The following is a 15,582-nucleotide window of genomic DNA, read 5'->3' as shown; positions in this document are numbered from 1 at the left end:
ATTCCATCTGATTCCAATAACAATTTATTATTTTGGCATTTAAATTGACCAGACATAGTTAATCGGAGAGATTAGCAATTAGTGTAACAGAAATGAGGGGAAACCCCTGATGCGTAACAGAGAGCAGCCTGATCATTTAGAGTGACCTGTGAAAGTGCCGGGCTTATTGTTGCTGAAATGGACTCTTTCATTTCTAAATTAATGTAATAATCAAACTAGAACCAAGATCAGCATTGGACATCCAAAGTTAAGTTGCAAATACTGCAAGTGAAAGAAGCCTAAAGTAATTATGTCCAAATAATATTTAATTAATTAACTCTAAAAGCATAAATTAGTACCATTATTGGTGTGCCTGTTGGCCAGATGGCTACTTTTCTACAATGTTCACTATAAATGTCTTGTTCATGAGAATAGCTCTGTTTTTAATGCCGTTGTGACCTGAGATTTGACATTAATTAAGTTATTCAGAATCAGCATTATCCTCTATGGACCCAAGGTATTTCTTCTTAAAAAAAAAAAAGAAAGTTCCACTTGACGGTTTAAGTTAAGTCTAAATTACATTAATTAAAAACAAAGAAAGAGAGATAGCTGAGCAAACCAAGCAAATGTAATTTGGCTCACGGTACAACTGTAAGTGTGAGATGTGAGTGACGAAAGCACTGACCGTGACAGGAGAGGCTGCTTATTTACTTTCTCCTCAGATGTTCGCAGTCGTTTGCCTTAACTTGACTGCTGCCTTCGTCCTTTACAATTTCTATCCACAATGACTGAAATGTCCTCCATCTTTGTGCTGAGATTTGTTTATGTTTACAATATATTTCCAGTTCTAACTGTATGTGATGAAGAATCTTTTTATATATATATCTTTTAATCCGTTTCACTTAGACTTAGTTTAATTACTGACAGTCTTACTGCTCTACTGTAGTGCTCCACACTGTCAGCCAACTCTGAAAGAGCCGCAGCTCAGAACAACACAAAAAAAAACGTAACTTATTTGGTTTAATGAGGATGAGAAAGTTTCTGACCATATGTGTGACTTTTTGTTTATTGGTTTATTTATAGAAGATGAAATCCTTCCGTACCAAAGCCATGTGTGATATGAGGCAGCTGACAACTGCCGTGTCCTGAGCTAAAACTCTAGTTTTAGCTCTAGTTTTGTTTTTTTTAGATGAACAATAATTTCAAATTTCAAATTAATTTTAAAAAGACAAAAATTACAACGACAAAATGTTAATTAAAAGTTGACTGAATCAAGATTAAATGGATTTAAGGTCAGCGAACACTGACTGGTTGGTCGGTACTGCTGTTAAATGACATGCAGAGTCCTTCCAACCTCATGACAAACCTGTCACAGTGCGGGCCAGGAAGATTAATGCTTGAAAGGTCAGTCTTCCCACGCCCCGAGGGCTGGTTAGCTGCTGCAGTCTGGAACACTGAAGCAGAGAAGGTATGTGGAGCCATGACCTCTCATGCCTGAGGAAATGCTGGCATCTGGCCACAGCGGCTGATGGTGATCAAAGGGTGTCTGGTTCGTCTCACTCACTCGTAGCGGCCACATCACTATTCTTATCCGCCCACCAACCTTCTATCTGCCGAGCTTCATCAAGCGAACGAGAGCTGTAGTCATAGCAACGAGAAAGCCTGCCGATGTCCTTGCGAATCATTTCTTGACTGTATTCCTTGGTGTTTTCTGTCAGTAAAAGGTTGGCCCATCTGCTGAATAGCTGTTTATCTTTGCAGACATGTAAGCTTTTAGTGTCTGCCGACTACCTTCATCGCTCTCTTGTTAAATTCTACCTCACCGCTCATGCTGAATGTTAAAACTAATCGCTACATTGTGCGATGAATTTAAAGCTGTAAATTCTGTGTTATATCCAAAAAGCCACAGGACAATGAACAGAGGAGGGGGGGGCATTTTACTGTTGCTGATTCACTTGTACTGTAACAGTTTCTTGAATAACCAAAAGACTAAATCTCTAAAAGACTCTCAGAATCTGGGTTTAAATAAGGACTACTCACAACAAGGATACTGTCTCCTTAGTGAGGCCACAAATCTGGCCTTTTCTAAATCTGAAAGACAGGTGCTAAGGTTCTAACTTCACTAACGATAATTATGCATTCCTCACAGTCAGTCCATAGCCAGATCCAACAGGATGGGTGTCCTTCCAGCAGCAGATGGTGGAAGGAGTATGACATTAGAGGAACACAGAGAAGAAGGATGAATGGGAAAAAAATGAGCACTGCCAGAATCCATTAGGAGAATCAAAGGGGAAACGTATCATTCTCAATCATAAACATGTAATCCTTTTTAGAGGCAGACCCAGCGAGGGCAGCATCATTTGTCTCCGCTATGCACCTTTGATACAGACAGATCATCCTTTGTAAGTCACATGAATACTGAAAACATAGTTTTATTCAAATCTAATCTTTTTAAATAATTACTTTCATTGAGATTCAAAGCATGTGTAATGTAATGGATTTTAGTCAAGGACTGAGCTCAATGTGAGACCTATCTATCATACATCAACGCTCATCTGATACAACGACACAAGGTAGAGATCAGCACTGCATCACTGGAATTGTAAATAAACCATGCACCCTTATAAGCCACTGTTATCAGACACAACAAGTGACAAGAATATGAATCTGAACTATTGACTATTGGGACTCACCCTCCCTTTACTGGCAGTTTGTTCTCTGCTTGTAACAGTCAGAAAGGTATTTGTTCTCAACAATGTATCAATGCATAATAATCCTGAGCAGCACTGTCCTGCTCTTTATCCGTGCCTCTCTGTTTTAGCTCATCTGCATCATTAACATTACAATCAGTCTCTCATCTTTAGTCAGCAATCATCAGTCCTAAATCACAGATATGAGCATAACTATCTGGCTGGCTCTCCCTCACACAATCATTTCCATTTTTCTGCCACAAACACAGAAGCTCACATGCCATAATCACACTCACTCTTTCAGTCATCTTGCTTTCACTGCCACCCACACAGGCATCTGTAAAAGAGCACGTATGGTTCACAGCATTAGGGTGATCAAAACTGACAGACTCAGAGACCTTAATGTGTTACGTCCTCTGTTTGGATAATGTTACCGGTCCTTGATAAGTGCAGCTTTTCTGCAGGCAATATATGCCAACATAAACCCCTATATTTTGTAAACTTTCATCTTGTCTATGTAATACAGTGTTAGGCCCTCATGGGGAGCAAAACTCGAAGATTGTAGCCTCGGAAAAAAATAAATGGGCATCTCACTTCATTGCTTGCATGCCTTCTCTCTTTCTCTCTGTTGAGCAGGTGAATGAGTGCGAAACAGAGAGCAGCCTTTGCAGTGCAACCCTGTCCCATGTTGCTCCCTCCTCTCAGGGGATGGCCAAGGTCCAGGATGGACACACAAATGCATGTGACAGGTAAACAGTGCTCACAGATAGAAGGAAGTGGATTTCCCTCTATAACGTGGGTGTGTGTCCATTTATTTACGAATATGTGCATCTACAGCTCTGCCATGTTAGAGGAGAGCCAGGATGGTATGGACAGTGGTACCCTAAGTCCTGCCTCAGCTCGACAGGTCACCATTCAGCGCCACCCGACTCAAGGCTTCGGCTTCATCGCAGGCAGCCAGAGGCCCGTGATCGTACGCTCCGTCTCTGCTGGTAAGTGTGCACGTATGTGAGATTGATGGATACATTACAGAGTGAGAGTGTTGACACAAATTAAACTTTACATTTGTTAAATGTGTGTCGTGATTTATCTGCAGACGGCCCCTCTTTTGGCAAGCTTCTCCCTGGGGACCAGATCTTGGCCATTAACGAGGAGACGGTGAGCGACGCGCCCAGAGAGAGAGTCATTGACCTTGTAAGGTAACATCCTTTACTGTCCCAGGAGGGAGGGTGGGGGTAGCAGGGGTTCCAACAGGCCAGGTGACCAGCAGCACAGGCAAAGTGGAACAAAGAAGGCATGGGTAAAGAGAGTGGATCAAAAGGAACAAACTGTTTCTTAGTGCTGGTGAAATGTTACATCAACAGAAACCTGTGGATGAGTCAGTCCTTTTGCAGCAAAAGAACAGCAAGGAAATGGCAAATACAAACCGCTCTCTAAGCATCATGCTGTCTGTGGCATTATCTAACCCATTCTCTACTGTCTTTCCACAGACGCTGCAAAGACACTATAGTTCTCACTGTGCTGCAGCCCCATCAGGTAGTACAATGGGAAACTCACTCTTTTCATGCTGCTCTCCCTCAGGGTTTCTTTTATTCCTCATAAGTCTCAACACTGTTTTCTTTCACTCCGAATCAAAAAGAAACACTGTACAGTATTCTTTTCCAACAGTGCTCACTAATGCAGTAGAGGCGGAAATTAGTATTCATGGGCTTGCTTCACACATTGGAGTAATTTCTTTTTCTGGTAACCCCTCAGAACAACTCCAAGTGGGCACTTAAACACCTACATGAGACTTTAGTAAACAATTTTTGTGTGTGAATACATCTATCATTGCAGAAACAATGGAAAGGTACCACTTTTTTACTTGTGTGCTCACTGTGCTCAGACCAACAAGCACAACAATCTCAAATGTCTGAACATTTTGCAGGTGAGCTTCAGGTGAATAAGCTTGAGCTTTTGTAGACGACATATTGCATCAGCATTAGACAAGTCTCTTTAGAAAAGACTGTCACAGGCGCTTTTCTTTCATTTACATCTCATCCTTCAAACTGCCTTCTGCCTCAGAGTAACTCTCCCTCTTTTTCTTCTTATCCTCAGTCACCTAAGTCTGCCTTCATAAGTGCAGCCAAAAAGGCACGCCTGCGAACAAACCCGCCTAAAGTGCGCTTTTCAGAGCAAGTGTCAATCAGCGACCCAGACTCAGTAAGTTCCACTTGTCACGCCTCTTTGTGACACATGCATGAAAATACATGCTGTACCTTTTTTTTTTTTTTTTCTAATTTATTTTTTCAAAAGCCTCAACAGCTTCTCCTATATGTGTGTGGGACATAGAGAGAAAGCCTGGTCAAATCATTTGACCCTGAATAAATTGCTTTTCAGAATGATTTTGATTCTCTCAAGAGCAACCTGTGCCTCTTTTCAGAGCTATTCAATGTTTTAGAAAACAGCCACAATATCATTCAGAAATGTTTATGGTCTATGGCCCTTCTCAGTTTCACATGGCACAGCTCTCACATTATTAACGAACCAATCTACATTTACTAGCTATGAATGGTATTTATGTGGAACGGTTCATAAACATGAGAAGTATCATAAAAAACACTTGAAAATCGAACATTGAATTATCACATTTCTTTTTACCTGAAATTCATAGAGGAAGAAAGAAAACAGCATTACTCATCACATCAACTAGTTTTGAAAAAATACAAATGCAAGGGGTTGTGCTTAGGTTTTCATTAATCCTGACTTTAACCATCTACTCTAACCTGATGGTACCAGCAGTCACCATCATGTTAACCCAGACCTCTCCTTCTTTATTACCCAAGGTAATTTAAACAGTAGATGGAGATGCTGAAGTTGGTAATGACCAGATGCTTAAACAACCATAACCCAACCTTTGCCAATTTGTCAACCTTCCCCAGTGATCAGGAGCTTAAGCTTGGTATTAATCATAAAAAGGGATTATATTATATAACGTCAAGCTAGGTGACACTATCTTGACGTCAAATAAAATAAAGAGAGGGGATGAGATGAAGCTAATGCACAGAATTGTGATTTGCCTCTCAGGCACGTTTTGGCTCAGTTTTACTTTACAGTTTTGCACCTGGCACAAACTCTGTTTTGGTGTAAAAAACGGCATTACCAACTAGGCCTCATGGTGCGTTTAGGCCTGAAAGGCACGGGCACAGCGATCTTAGCACCTGAATCCATCGCAGATGTATTTTTAAGAGTTTCACTTTCAGATTACAGAATTCAAGAACGTGATTATTTAAATAAATCATGCAGTTTGACTAAACTTATGGCATGCAATGAACAGCAAACTGCACTGTTACTTAAGCCCGGAAAAAAAAGCATGTTCTAAACACTTAACATGCCTGTGATAGTTTCTACATGAAGGGCGCAGAGGTGTCGATCAGCACTGGGAGGAGGAGGGTGTGCGGAGGACGAGATTCTTGCTTGGAATGCCACAAGATTGCTCTCATTGCTCATTGTTATTCACTCATGGAGGAACTTATTCATGAAAGTAGACCTGACAGAAAGTTTTTAGTTTTTTTTTAATCTGAGCCAAGGGCACATTTTAAATATTATAAATTAACTGCTAAGCCGTGCTTATGTGGCCTGTCTTCTAAAAAAAAAAAAAAAAAAAATAGAAAAACTGCAGCTATGTCATCAGTGAACAATAGGCTTCTAATTGTCAGCAGGTCTGTTTGTTCTCAAGTCTGTTCTGTTTTGCGCTGCTCCTAGTAGACCATCATTAATGTAATGAGCTGGCTGCATGTGTATGTAGAGCAGCGTAATTTTGGGATGTCATGAGCAGAACTGGATGCTCCCATTAGCGCTGTATACTTATGATTTGTGGCCACACTCTAATTTGACTGCTTTAGTAGATCTGCCCTTTAGTCCGCTTGTGACAATATGGCTCCAACTCAGCTTTACTAACAACGACAAGTGTTAGGGCTTTATACAGGACACGACAGACCTGTTTGCATCACATCTTTACTGAGCTCTTAATTTAATGCTGCAGTATGAGGAAAGATTTGTTCACTTACAAGTCACCTTGTAAAGAACCACAAAAGAACAGTTGGGCATCTGCTCTGGCCACAGCTCTCTATCTAAACTAAATGCATTTTCTGAGATATGTTGTTGCGATAAATCCACTTCCCTTTCTTGCGCTGAGCAATGCATGTCAATTTCTTTTTTCTTATCTCAACATCAGATTAGGAAAAAAGAAAAACGAGGAAAAAAAATGGGGAAAAGATGAGAATTGATTTTGTCTTGGCCAAGAGTTTGGAGGATTTCACTTAGGCTGCAAGACCGTCTCCTGCTGCATTACTGTGTGTCACATTTAGACTCTCTGCTTTATCTTATTACATTAAAGATGCCTGGTTTTCTTCTGATCACAAATGTAGCTACATATTGAGGATCTGAGCCATTTTCTTAAAAATATTTTTTTTTAAAAAGGAGACAGTGAGGGGAAAGTGACCATCTCATCTTATTCGAACCTTGAAGAACTTTACTGCGTATCATAATCAAATTCCTTTAGAGAGTGCTTTGAGTACAAGCGGTAACCTTGAACCAGGCCTCTCCTCTTTTGCCTTTCCTCACACAATCCTGTTGTGAATGCTTTCATTCCCATCATCCAATTTTCCTTTCATGGCATACACAGTATAGTGAAAGGGTAGAGAAAAACTGAATAATCCCTTCTTTGATCAATGCATGGGGTGGCTGTTATAGGCAGTGTTTTTCTCCTCCTCACACTGACCGAAGTTCAGCCTAAGCATCTCTTCATTCTTCACAAAAGGCATCTCAACTTCTTGAATTCTCCTCCACAACTTCCTATTGATTTTCACTCACGAGCACTGACCACCCATTACAGCTGAATGTGTCCATTCCTGATCACCTTTTAACACATTAGTGTAGCCTTTTTTTTTTCCCCTCAAGACAAGGCTTTTCTCTCCTCCGTTCTCTTTCAGACAATGCTCAAGGACGACTCCTTGCTTCTCATACCAAATGTACTGAAGGTATTCTTGGAGAATGGACAGATTAAGTCTTTCACGTTTGACAGCCGCACCACTGTAAGGGTATGTATTCCCCACAGCTATGTACAAAGACAACTTAATTTCAACCTCACTGCAAAATTTGTTTAAAGCAGCTTTAAGCAATATTTCTATATCAGTGATGGTTCAAATGACATGTGCAATGACCTCTATCATGTGGTTAATGGTCAACTTTACTGTTTTGATTCACTCTCTGTAGTGTCTTTCACTTTACAGAAAGGAGGACTGGTGCTCTAAATGAGTTTCAGTTAGCTACTAGCTGGTGAACATAACAGAATATTTTAAAAAGTCAAACAAATTTTTATTAACAAGTGTTTTTTAATTACAAATTAATTAATGCTCTGGTAGGATAACGCCTCAGAGTTGCATTTACAGCTCGATGCACCACGCCGTTTTGGTCAAGGAAATCCATTAGTATGAGCTTAACATACAGCTTAATATTATTATTTTAAAAATCTGTGAAAGATGAATTTCTATTCTGGAGCTGAATTGCTGGCAAACTAAAATAAATATAATCTAGACACTCTCCACATATGACGCATACTAAAACAAATCATTTAAGTGTGAATTATGAAAGAATGCATTAAAAACATCTTTAATACTGTGAAATCTCATCCTTCCAGTTTCTGGTTGGTAAAAAAAAATCTCATTAACGTCATTAAGGTCATAAAGCAACAAGTGAATTCAGTCAGACGGAGGTCATTTCTGTCTGAATGTCCGCCTCTAAGATGAGTCTGACATCTTCCAGTAGATTCATTAAATGCACTCTATTAGATTTCACAAATCTCTCTCCAGCTCACAGACGGGAAGAGAGAGAAACACAAGAGGCACTTTTAAAGAAAGAAGGATGAAGCTCTCTCCTGTCAGCCTAATTAAATGAAATTTCAGCATAATAAGAAAGTTCGGATCAATAATACAATGCCACAGATTAAATCAATGGCACGGTAGGACACCCAGTTGCGTGCCCATTAGACTTGTCTTGTCAACAAAAGAAGCTGCCATCAATGAGCCCAACACTTGTGGTTATGTGCCACTTAATGCAAACCATACTTGCCAATACTGTTAAAACTGCTTATCCTTGTTTTTCATGGAGAGCTATTGCTTGGAATACATCAGCAAGTATCCACTGAATTCTTTATGATGACCATCTCCTTATTATACATGCTTTATTTAACTGCTTTAAATTAGCCTTCATATTGACATTCACTGCCAAAATATAGTAACATATCTCTACAATGGCATCCTTTTTATGGTCCGTGGTTCTTAAATATTGTGAGGACAAAGAAGTTAGGAATTTGTCCTCAGGCGTAGCTCACTGTTAGATATGATATGAATTCTCCCTTAGATTGTGCACTATGTGCATTTTAGAGAGAGGATATGAGAAAATCTCTACATCATTCCGATATACTGATCTGCAGAAAAACTTTACCCTGCACGTTCCAACACGGACATTATTTTTCTTGAAATAGATCTGCTCACCGTGTAAAGAATCTCTTTAGAAGATCTCTATTGCTCAAAGCAACAAGCATAATATCAAAATAGCACACGATGAACACAAAATAACCACACTGTATTGTAGAAAACATGGAGGGATTTCAGGGAGAAATAGCTTCCATAAATCAATAACTTTTTGTTGTGGTGTAAATGTATTCTTTTTGCGGAAATGTGTTCCGAGTCTCTTATCTGCTTTCATTTGTCTCCTTCCAGGATGTGATCTCGTCGCTGCAGGACCGCCTCTCACTGCGCTACATTGAGCACTTTGCCTTGGTGCTGGAGGCAGGTGGTCTGGACCAGAATCAGAAGTTGCATCTGCTGCAGGAGAACCAGCCACTGACACATGTGAGAAACCCACAGCGCCGAACGACTGCAAGATGCATCTAGAAACTTATGTACCTTTAAAGCATCAGCTGTATGAATGCAATGACAGCAACCCCAAATCATGATAAGCACAAAGTATAACAAGCTTAAGTCAAATGAAAAGAAAAAGAGAAAATATAATTTTCCAAAGTTTTTCCTTCCTGTAGATGGTTGGTTAGTTTCACTTGCGTTTTTTGTATATTTTCTGTATTCTGTGTTTGATATTAATGGGGCAAATGCTTTATGGAAGTAGATATTGTGTGACAATCATACTCTATAAGGAAAGCAAAGTAAGCAATGCTCATTGTAGCCAGGCTGAAAGACTACCTTATTACACTGGTTGACAACAGATGGCGTTTGGTTTGAAATGTCGGATATACTTTCCAGCTCCGTCATATTGATAATAGTTCTAGGTTGTTGCAAATGTTGGCTGGTTTATGGCTCATCAGTTCAGTGCATTTATTCGCCTTGAGTAAAACAGCTCTGCAGAAATAACCCACTGAGGCACTACGAAGATGCGTATCACATTCAAAAATCAGTCATCCATGTTCTCTTAAGGAATATGATCCTGTGGTACTATAAGTCACTAAAGATGTAGTTGTTATCTAACTGATAGGGTCATCTTCCCTCAGGTGGTGCACAGAACCTACTTCCAAGGGATGAAGTGTTTGTTCCGCATCTGCTTCTTCCCCAAGGACCCTGCAGACCTGTTAAGAAGGGACCCTGCTGCATTTGAGTATCTCTATATACAGGTAAAGCATTGGATTACAGAGGGATTTATACAGATGTCATTCAATCTCATGATACTTGACAGCTGTCTCATTTTGAAGTGCAGCAGGTGCCAAGTGGGAGCCAAGGCTTCCACATTAGAATAATTAAAACAGCTACATTTATTCCCTAGGATTCTATTGTATTACGTTCACTTTTGCTTCCTTTTAATTTAGATTTAGAAATGATATAGTATCATGATAAATTAAAGGCATTTTTTTATCCTTTTTTAAAAGAAAAGAAAAAAGAACCCTTACCACCCGCTAAAACCTGGCTTAAAGGGGAAGTTTGTTTTTTTTAAACCTGGACCTTATTTCTGGTATAAAATACGTTTATCTACTCACCGATAACAGTTTGGTGAAAGTCGGCAAACGCGTGTGTAGAAAGCTTCCTATAAGCCCCCCGAACGCCCCGGATAACAACAACATGGCAGCTATGAGCTGACGGTGCAATAGTATGCGTTCATTCATTCATTCGTCTTAAAGTATTAGTGAAATAAAGACAGATAATGCCTCATTTAGAGGCTGCTTTGTCTATGCCCCGTTCTCTCCCGTTATATGGACATACGCGGATCTCAAGTAATCTAAATGTTTTCCGAAGGACGCCGACTTTCACCAAACTGTTATCGGTGAGTAGATGAACATATTTTGTCAGAAATAAGGTCCAGGTTTAAAAAAAAAAAAAACTTCTCCTTTAACAACGTACCAGCCATAATGTACAAAAAGAGGTAGACAGCTGGCAGATCACTTTCAGTCCAGCTGCGTAGGGCAAGAGTAAGTCCTATGTAGTAAGGTAAGTCCTGTAGTTAAGTCCTATGTAGTAAGGTAAGTCCTGTGTAGTAAGGGTAAGTAAGGGTAAGTCGTACATGGTCCTGTCAAAAACAATTTTAAAAAAGTCAAATTATCTCAGAAAGTCATGCTTGTCTGAAACTGCGGTTCAGTAGAGCCCCTAAAATATAATGTAACACCATCCCCTCATCCCGTCATAGCTGCCAGGCTTGTCCCCTGGGAGGTAAAGGTAAGATTGTGATTATACACAACAACTGGAAATGAGAAAGGATTGAATCAACTTGTTTTAGCAGGTGTGCCCACGTTTAAAAAAACAAGTTTTAAACACATTGTGTTTGGTGTATTAAAAAAAAAAACAATAAAATAGCATATGACGCAGTTTCAGTAAATAGACACAATGGGTCTGTGTAAGGTCTTCTTAAACACCTTCACATTAACTGCAGATGTGCCCACTGTTGTGAATTCAAAAGTGCTCTTTTGCATTTTAAGTAGCGATAGGTTGTTTGCAGTCACCTGGGTGTGAAACAACATTTCATTGTGTCCTCTCAGAGTCGTAACGACGTCATCAAGGAGCGTTTTGGAATGGACTGGAAATCTGACATCACGTTACGATTGGCCGCGCTCCATATCTATATTACTGTGTCCTCTGCAAGACCCAACCAGAAGATCTCTCTCAAGCATGTCGAGTAAGCTCACAAACTCAGTCAGTTTCAAAAGACCATTTGAGAAATGGTGGAACGATAAAAAATCCATTCTTTCTTTCTTTTTTTTACCTCATTAATAACGCTGACCAGCACATCAATGAGGACAACAGTGTAGTCTGCTTGTTCAATAATATCTTAATGATTAATAATTCATTTCAATAGTATTAAAAACTCAAATTACTCAAGGGCCATTTTGCCAAGGTCGTTATGAGAAAAAAAATTTCACTGCTTTGGGAAATTACATCTCTCCCTCACATTGCCCATTTATTTAAAACCTCCACCTTGCAAGTAATTACCTTTTTCTATCCGAAACAGAGCAGATCCAGTCTGCTTGTAATAGATTTCAGGTGCCCATGACAAGACTTAAGGTTGTTGAATCTTAGCAGGGCTCACCGTTGTCTTGCCATTGGATAAGAAAACTCCTCTGTCGCCTCTCAGTTGCCACCTGCCATGTAAACTGTTTTTGTGTGTAGAAATCTGCCATCTTTCTTTTTGCTCTTGGTCACAGAAAAGAGTGGGGACTGGAGCCTTTTCTTCCACTCACTCTTCTTCCAACAGTAAAGGAGAAGAATGTGTGTAAAACCCTGTCTCAGCTGCTGAAGACTTACCAACATCCACCACCGTCAGGCAACAAGGTTTCCTCATTTAAAAATATTCAAACATTGATTTTAAACATTTTACATCCTAATCATAAGAATGAAATATTTAGAGATCTCTTACTAAATTGTCACACTCTTGATTGTAATCTGCATACTAATCTCAGCACTCAGCTGTTTCTTTGCAGGATACTTTACTTATTGTTGTATATTGTTATGCCAGCTTGATAACTAATCCTTTGGGCAAGCCCTTCAACTATACAGATCTAACTGTTGCATAAGACTTTATTAGCAAGAACTGTGGCTCAACAGTGCCCCCAGGAGCATGTTGGCTGCACGGAATAAGGATTTCTCTTTCAAGGATGACAATTTCCTTATATTGTTATGCTGACAGGTCCCTCCACTCCAAGGAAAGCTGCAGTACATGAGGGTACTTAACGACCTTCCACCTTTTGGTGGAATACTGTTCCACACTGTTGGACTGGTAATATTGTTTAAACTTTGCATTGAAGAATACATCTGCATGTCTTTTATTTAATCCTTTGCTCAATTCGATGTTTCTGCATGTACTATAATTGCTCAAGGAGTCTATTTTTAGAAAGCACACATCTATACAAAGTGTATATACTGTAATGCACTGATTCTGAGATGTATAATAGTTCTAAAACTTCCTATGTTCTCACACAGGATGAGAAACAATCTGCTACGACACTATTGGTGGGCCCTCGACATGGCATTAGTCACGTGATTGACCTGAAAAACAACCTCACAACAGTTCTGACTGAGTTCAGCAGAGTTTCCAAGATCCAGCTCTACCGAGAGAGCCAAGGAGTTGCCCGTGTGGAGGTGACAATTCACGAGGCCAAGGTATTACAGCATTGGTTTCTAAAGATGCACAATACAAAAAACATCTAAAAATAATGACTAAACATAATTTCAATGCTATTTGTTTTAAGGTTTCATTTCAATTTTATAACTGCTCTACAGTTTTATAAGTTTTATTTGATCAACTTATAACCAAACAAGCAGGCAATGCTCATTGCCTGTCCCCTAAACAGTCTCCTAATTCCCCTCCCTACCACCTCCTACAGCCCTTGGTCCTCCTCATGGAATGGCCTGATGCAAGTAACTTTGCGTGCCTCATCTCTGGCTACTACAAGCTATTCGTAGACCCTAAACGAACCATCTACTTTCGGAACCCTGTTCAGTCTCAGCTGACCAAGGCCGGTAAGTGTTTCATTCTGATTAACTGTTTTCACATGGCAATATCCATCAAATACATAAATGTAAATCAACAATTAAATAGAATTCTACTGGTGAAATTGTCTTGATTTCAGCATCACATCAGACACTGCATGTCTGAAATATTTGGCAATCTTCATTATATGTTCAGTCAACATGGACATTGATGACCACTGCTTCTTCATTGATTAAAATCATTATAGTAACCAGGTTATTCTGCAACTACCATCCCATGGCGCCCTCTGCTGTCTCTTCCCTCATCTTCATCATGACTTATTGGAATAGAAAACCATATTTATTTTTCTCAAGACAGACTAACATTATGAATTTGTAAAGTGAACTGTGCTTTTGCTGTAATTATGAACTATTACTGCCAAACATGAACAGATCCTTTGCCATCTGTTGCATCAATTTGTAGTCAACACTAAAGAGGGATTGTATCATCACATCATCACATTCCACCCGTATCTAACCCTCTAACTTCAGACAAACTTCAGCTTTCAACATCCATTTTTGAAATAAATAATCCCCATCTGACCACCAGCTGTCGCCTCTGCTTGTCCATCTGGATCTTCTATATCCCCAGTAGTTCTTAACACCTCAAACTATCCACTGCTTTGACAATTCTATCCTTAGATTACAGAAGCTCCCACCATCCCCACCCACGCTCTGGGGCAACTGGATTGCAAAGTGGAGGACGGCGAGGGGACGAGAGGGAAAGCTCACACAGGGAGTCAGGATGTTCAAGAGCCCTAGTTCCTGCAGAGCCTCAGCATCTAGGCCTGTGTCATGTTCACCTTCAAGAGCAACAGCAATTTCAAGAGCTGCAAACACATGCTGAGGCTGAACTCGACATCAATGAGAACTTTATTTCCCAGGAGACCCCTGGCCGTCCCCGCACCAAGTCCGATCCCACGCAGGGGAGTACAGAGGAAATAGCTGGAGTTTTAGAGAGCCCAGCAGTGGAGAAAGTGGGATTTCGAGTCAGAGCTCAAACAATGGGTCAACCGCAGAAAGCCACACGTTACTTCTGTGACTCCTGCAAAGCCAGGCTTAGGGCAGAGGGTCTGTCGACAGCAGGTAACTGCAGTGGGAGTTCGGGGAAGCACTGCTCCAGTGCTTGTGCCTCCCGAGATGGAGATGCTGTTGACCTCATGGCCCTCCCACCCCCTGGGAATGAAGAAGAGGAGGAGGAGGAGGTGGAAGGGAAAGAAGAAAAGCTGCAACCACCACCACCTGCTATTGCTGCCCCACCACCTGGCTTCAGGGACAATAGTTCTGATGAGGACGATCCAAAGAGAGGCAGGAAGGCTAGAACCAGTGCCAGTATTGGTGTTGCTTCTGGGAAGCTGGCCCAAGCCAAGGAAGATGTGCCTGTTACACTGATTGATAATGTGGCCACAAGAACAGTCAGAGATCATGCCCAGGAGCTTGATGACGCTCTGGTCTCCACCTTACAGGCACTTGAGGCTTTGGCAGCCTCTGAGGACTACCCACATCACCCTCAACAACCAACACAGACAGCAGGTCAACAGCCTTAGTCAGGCCACTGCTCACATCTTACTCAGAAAATTACCAACACTAACAGTATTAACTAAAGTATTTTTCTAATCAGCAAAATTATATTGATAATAAATAGTACTACTGATGTATTGCACATTCATATTTTTCTTATTCTTAAAGCAAATATATATGCATATATGTATATATAAATATGTGTGTGTGTGTGTGTGTGTGTGTGTGTGTATAGTGAAATGGCAAGCTATACTATAATTAAGGTCCCAAACAAAAATAACAGTATAATGCAACTGAAATTTTTATTGACCATGTTTACTGAAATACTGCAGGTAAAATCAAATGCTTTTTTTTTTTTTAAACCCAAATTATTTATTGAATTTTGA

At 40.2% G+C, this 15,582-nt stretch overlaps 1 protein-coding gene across 4 annotated transcripts in view; it reads left to right on the top strand.

Annotated features, from left to right (window-relative positions):
- frmpd3 (FERM and PDZ domain containing 3) overlaps positions 1-15,582 on the top strand; it is a 96,248-nt gene that overhangs the window by 75,045 nt on the left and 5,621 nt on the right. For 2 of the 4 annotated variants that reach the window (XM_075481186.1, XM_075481185.1), the window contains 14 exons: positions 3,306-3,418; positions 3,507-3,661; positions 3,766-3,868; positions 4,160-4,205; positions 4,767-4,871; positions 7,643-7,750; positions 9,434-9,565; positions 10,216-10,335; positions 11,689-11,825; positions 12,352-12,478; positions 12,834-12,923; positions 13,127-13,306; positions 13,498-13,666; positions 14,318-15,208. In XM_075481186.1, coding sequence (XP_075337301.1) covers positions 3,378-3,418; positions 3,507-3,661; positions 3,766-3,868; positions 4,160-4,205; positions 4,767-4,871; positions 7,643-7,750; positions 9,434-9,565; positions 10,216-10,335; positions 11,689-11,825; positions 12,352-12,478; positions 12,834-12,923; positions 13,127-13,306; positions 13,498-13,666; positions 14,318-15,208 — 2,404 coding nt within the window. In that variant the 5' untranslated portion in view covers positions 3,306-3,377. The remainder of the gene's footprint in view (positions 1-3,305; positions 3,419-3,506; positions 3,662-3,765; positions 3,869-4,159; positions 4,206-4,766; positions 4,872-7,642; positions 7,751-9,433; positions 9,566-10,215; positions 10,336-11,688; positions 11,826-12,351; positions 12,479-12,833; positions 12,924-13,126; positions 13,307-13,497; positions 13,667-14,317; positions 15,209-15,582) is intronic. The other 2 variants (XM_075481187.1, XM_075481188.1) reach the window with 2 other exon arrangements.

Source organism: Odontesthes bonariensis, chromosome 13, assembly GCF_027942865.1.
Source record: "Odontesthes bonariensis isolate fOdoBon6 chromosome 13, fOdoBon6.hap1, whole genome shotgun sequence".
NCBI classification, from domain to species: Eukaryota; Metazoa; Chordata; class Actinopteri; order Atheriniformes; family Atherinopsidae; genus Odontesthes; species Odontesthes bonariensis.
The sequence above is the reverse complement of the archived record's forward strand: the minus strand, read 5'-3'. Positions and strand labels throughout refer to the sequence as shown.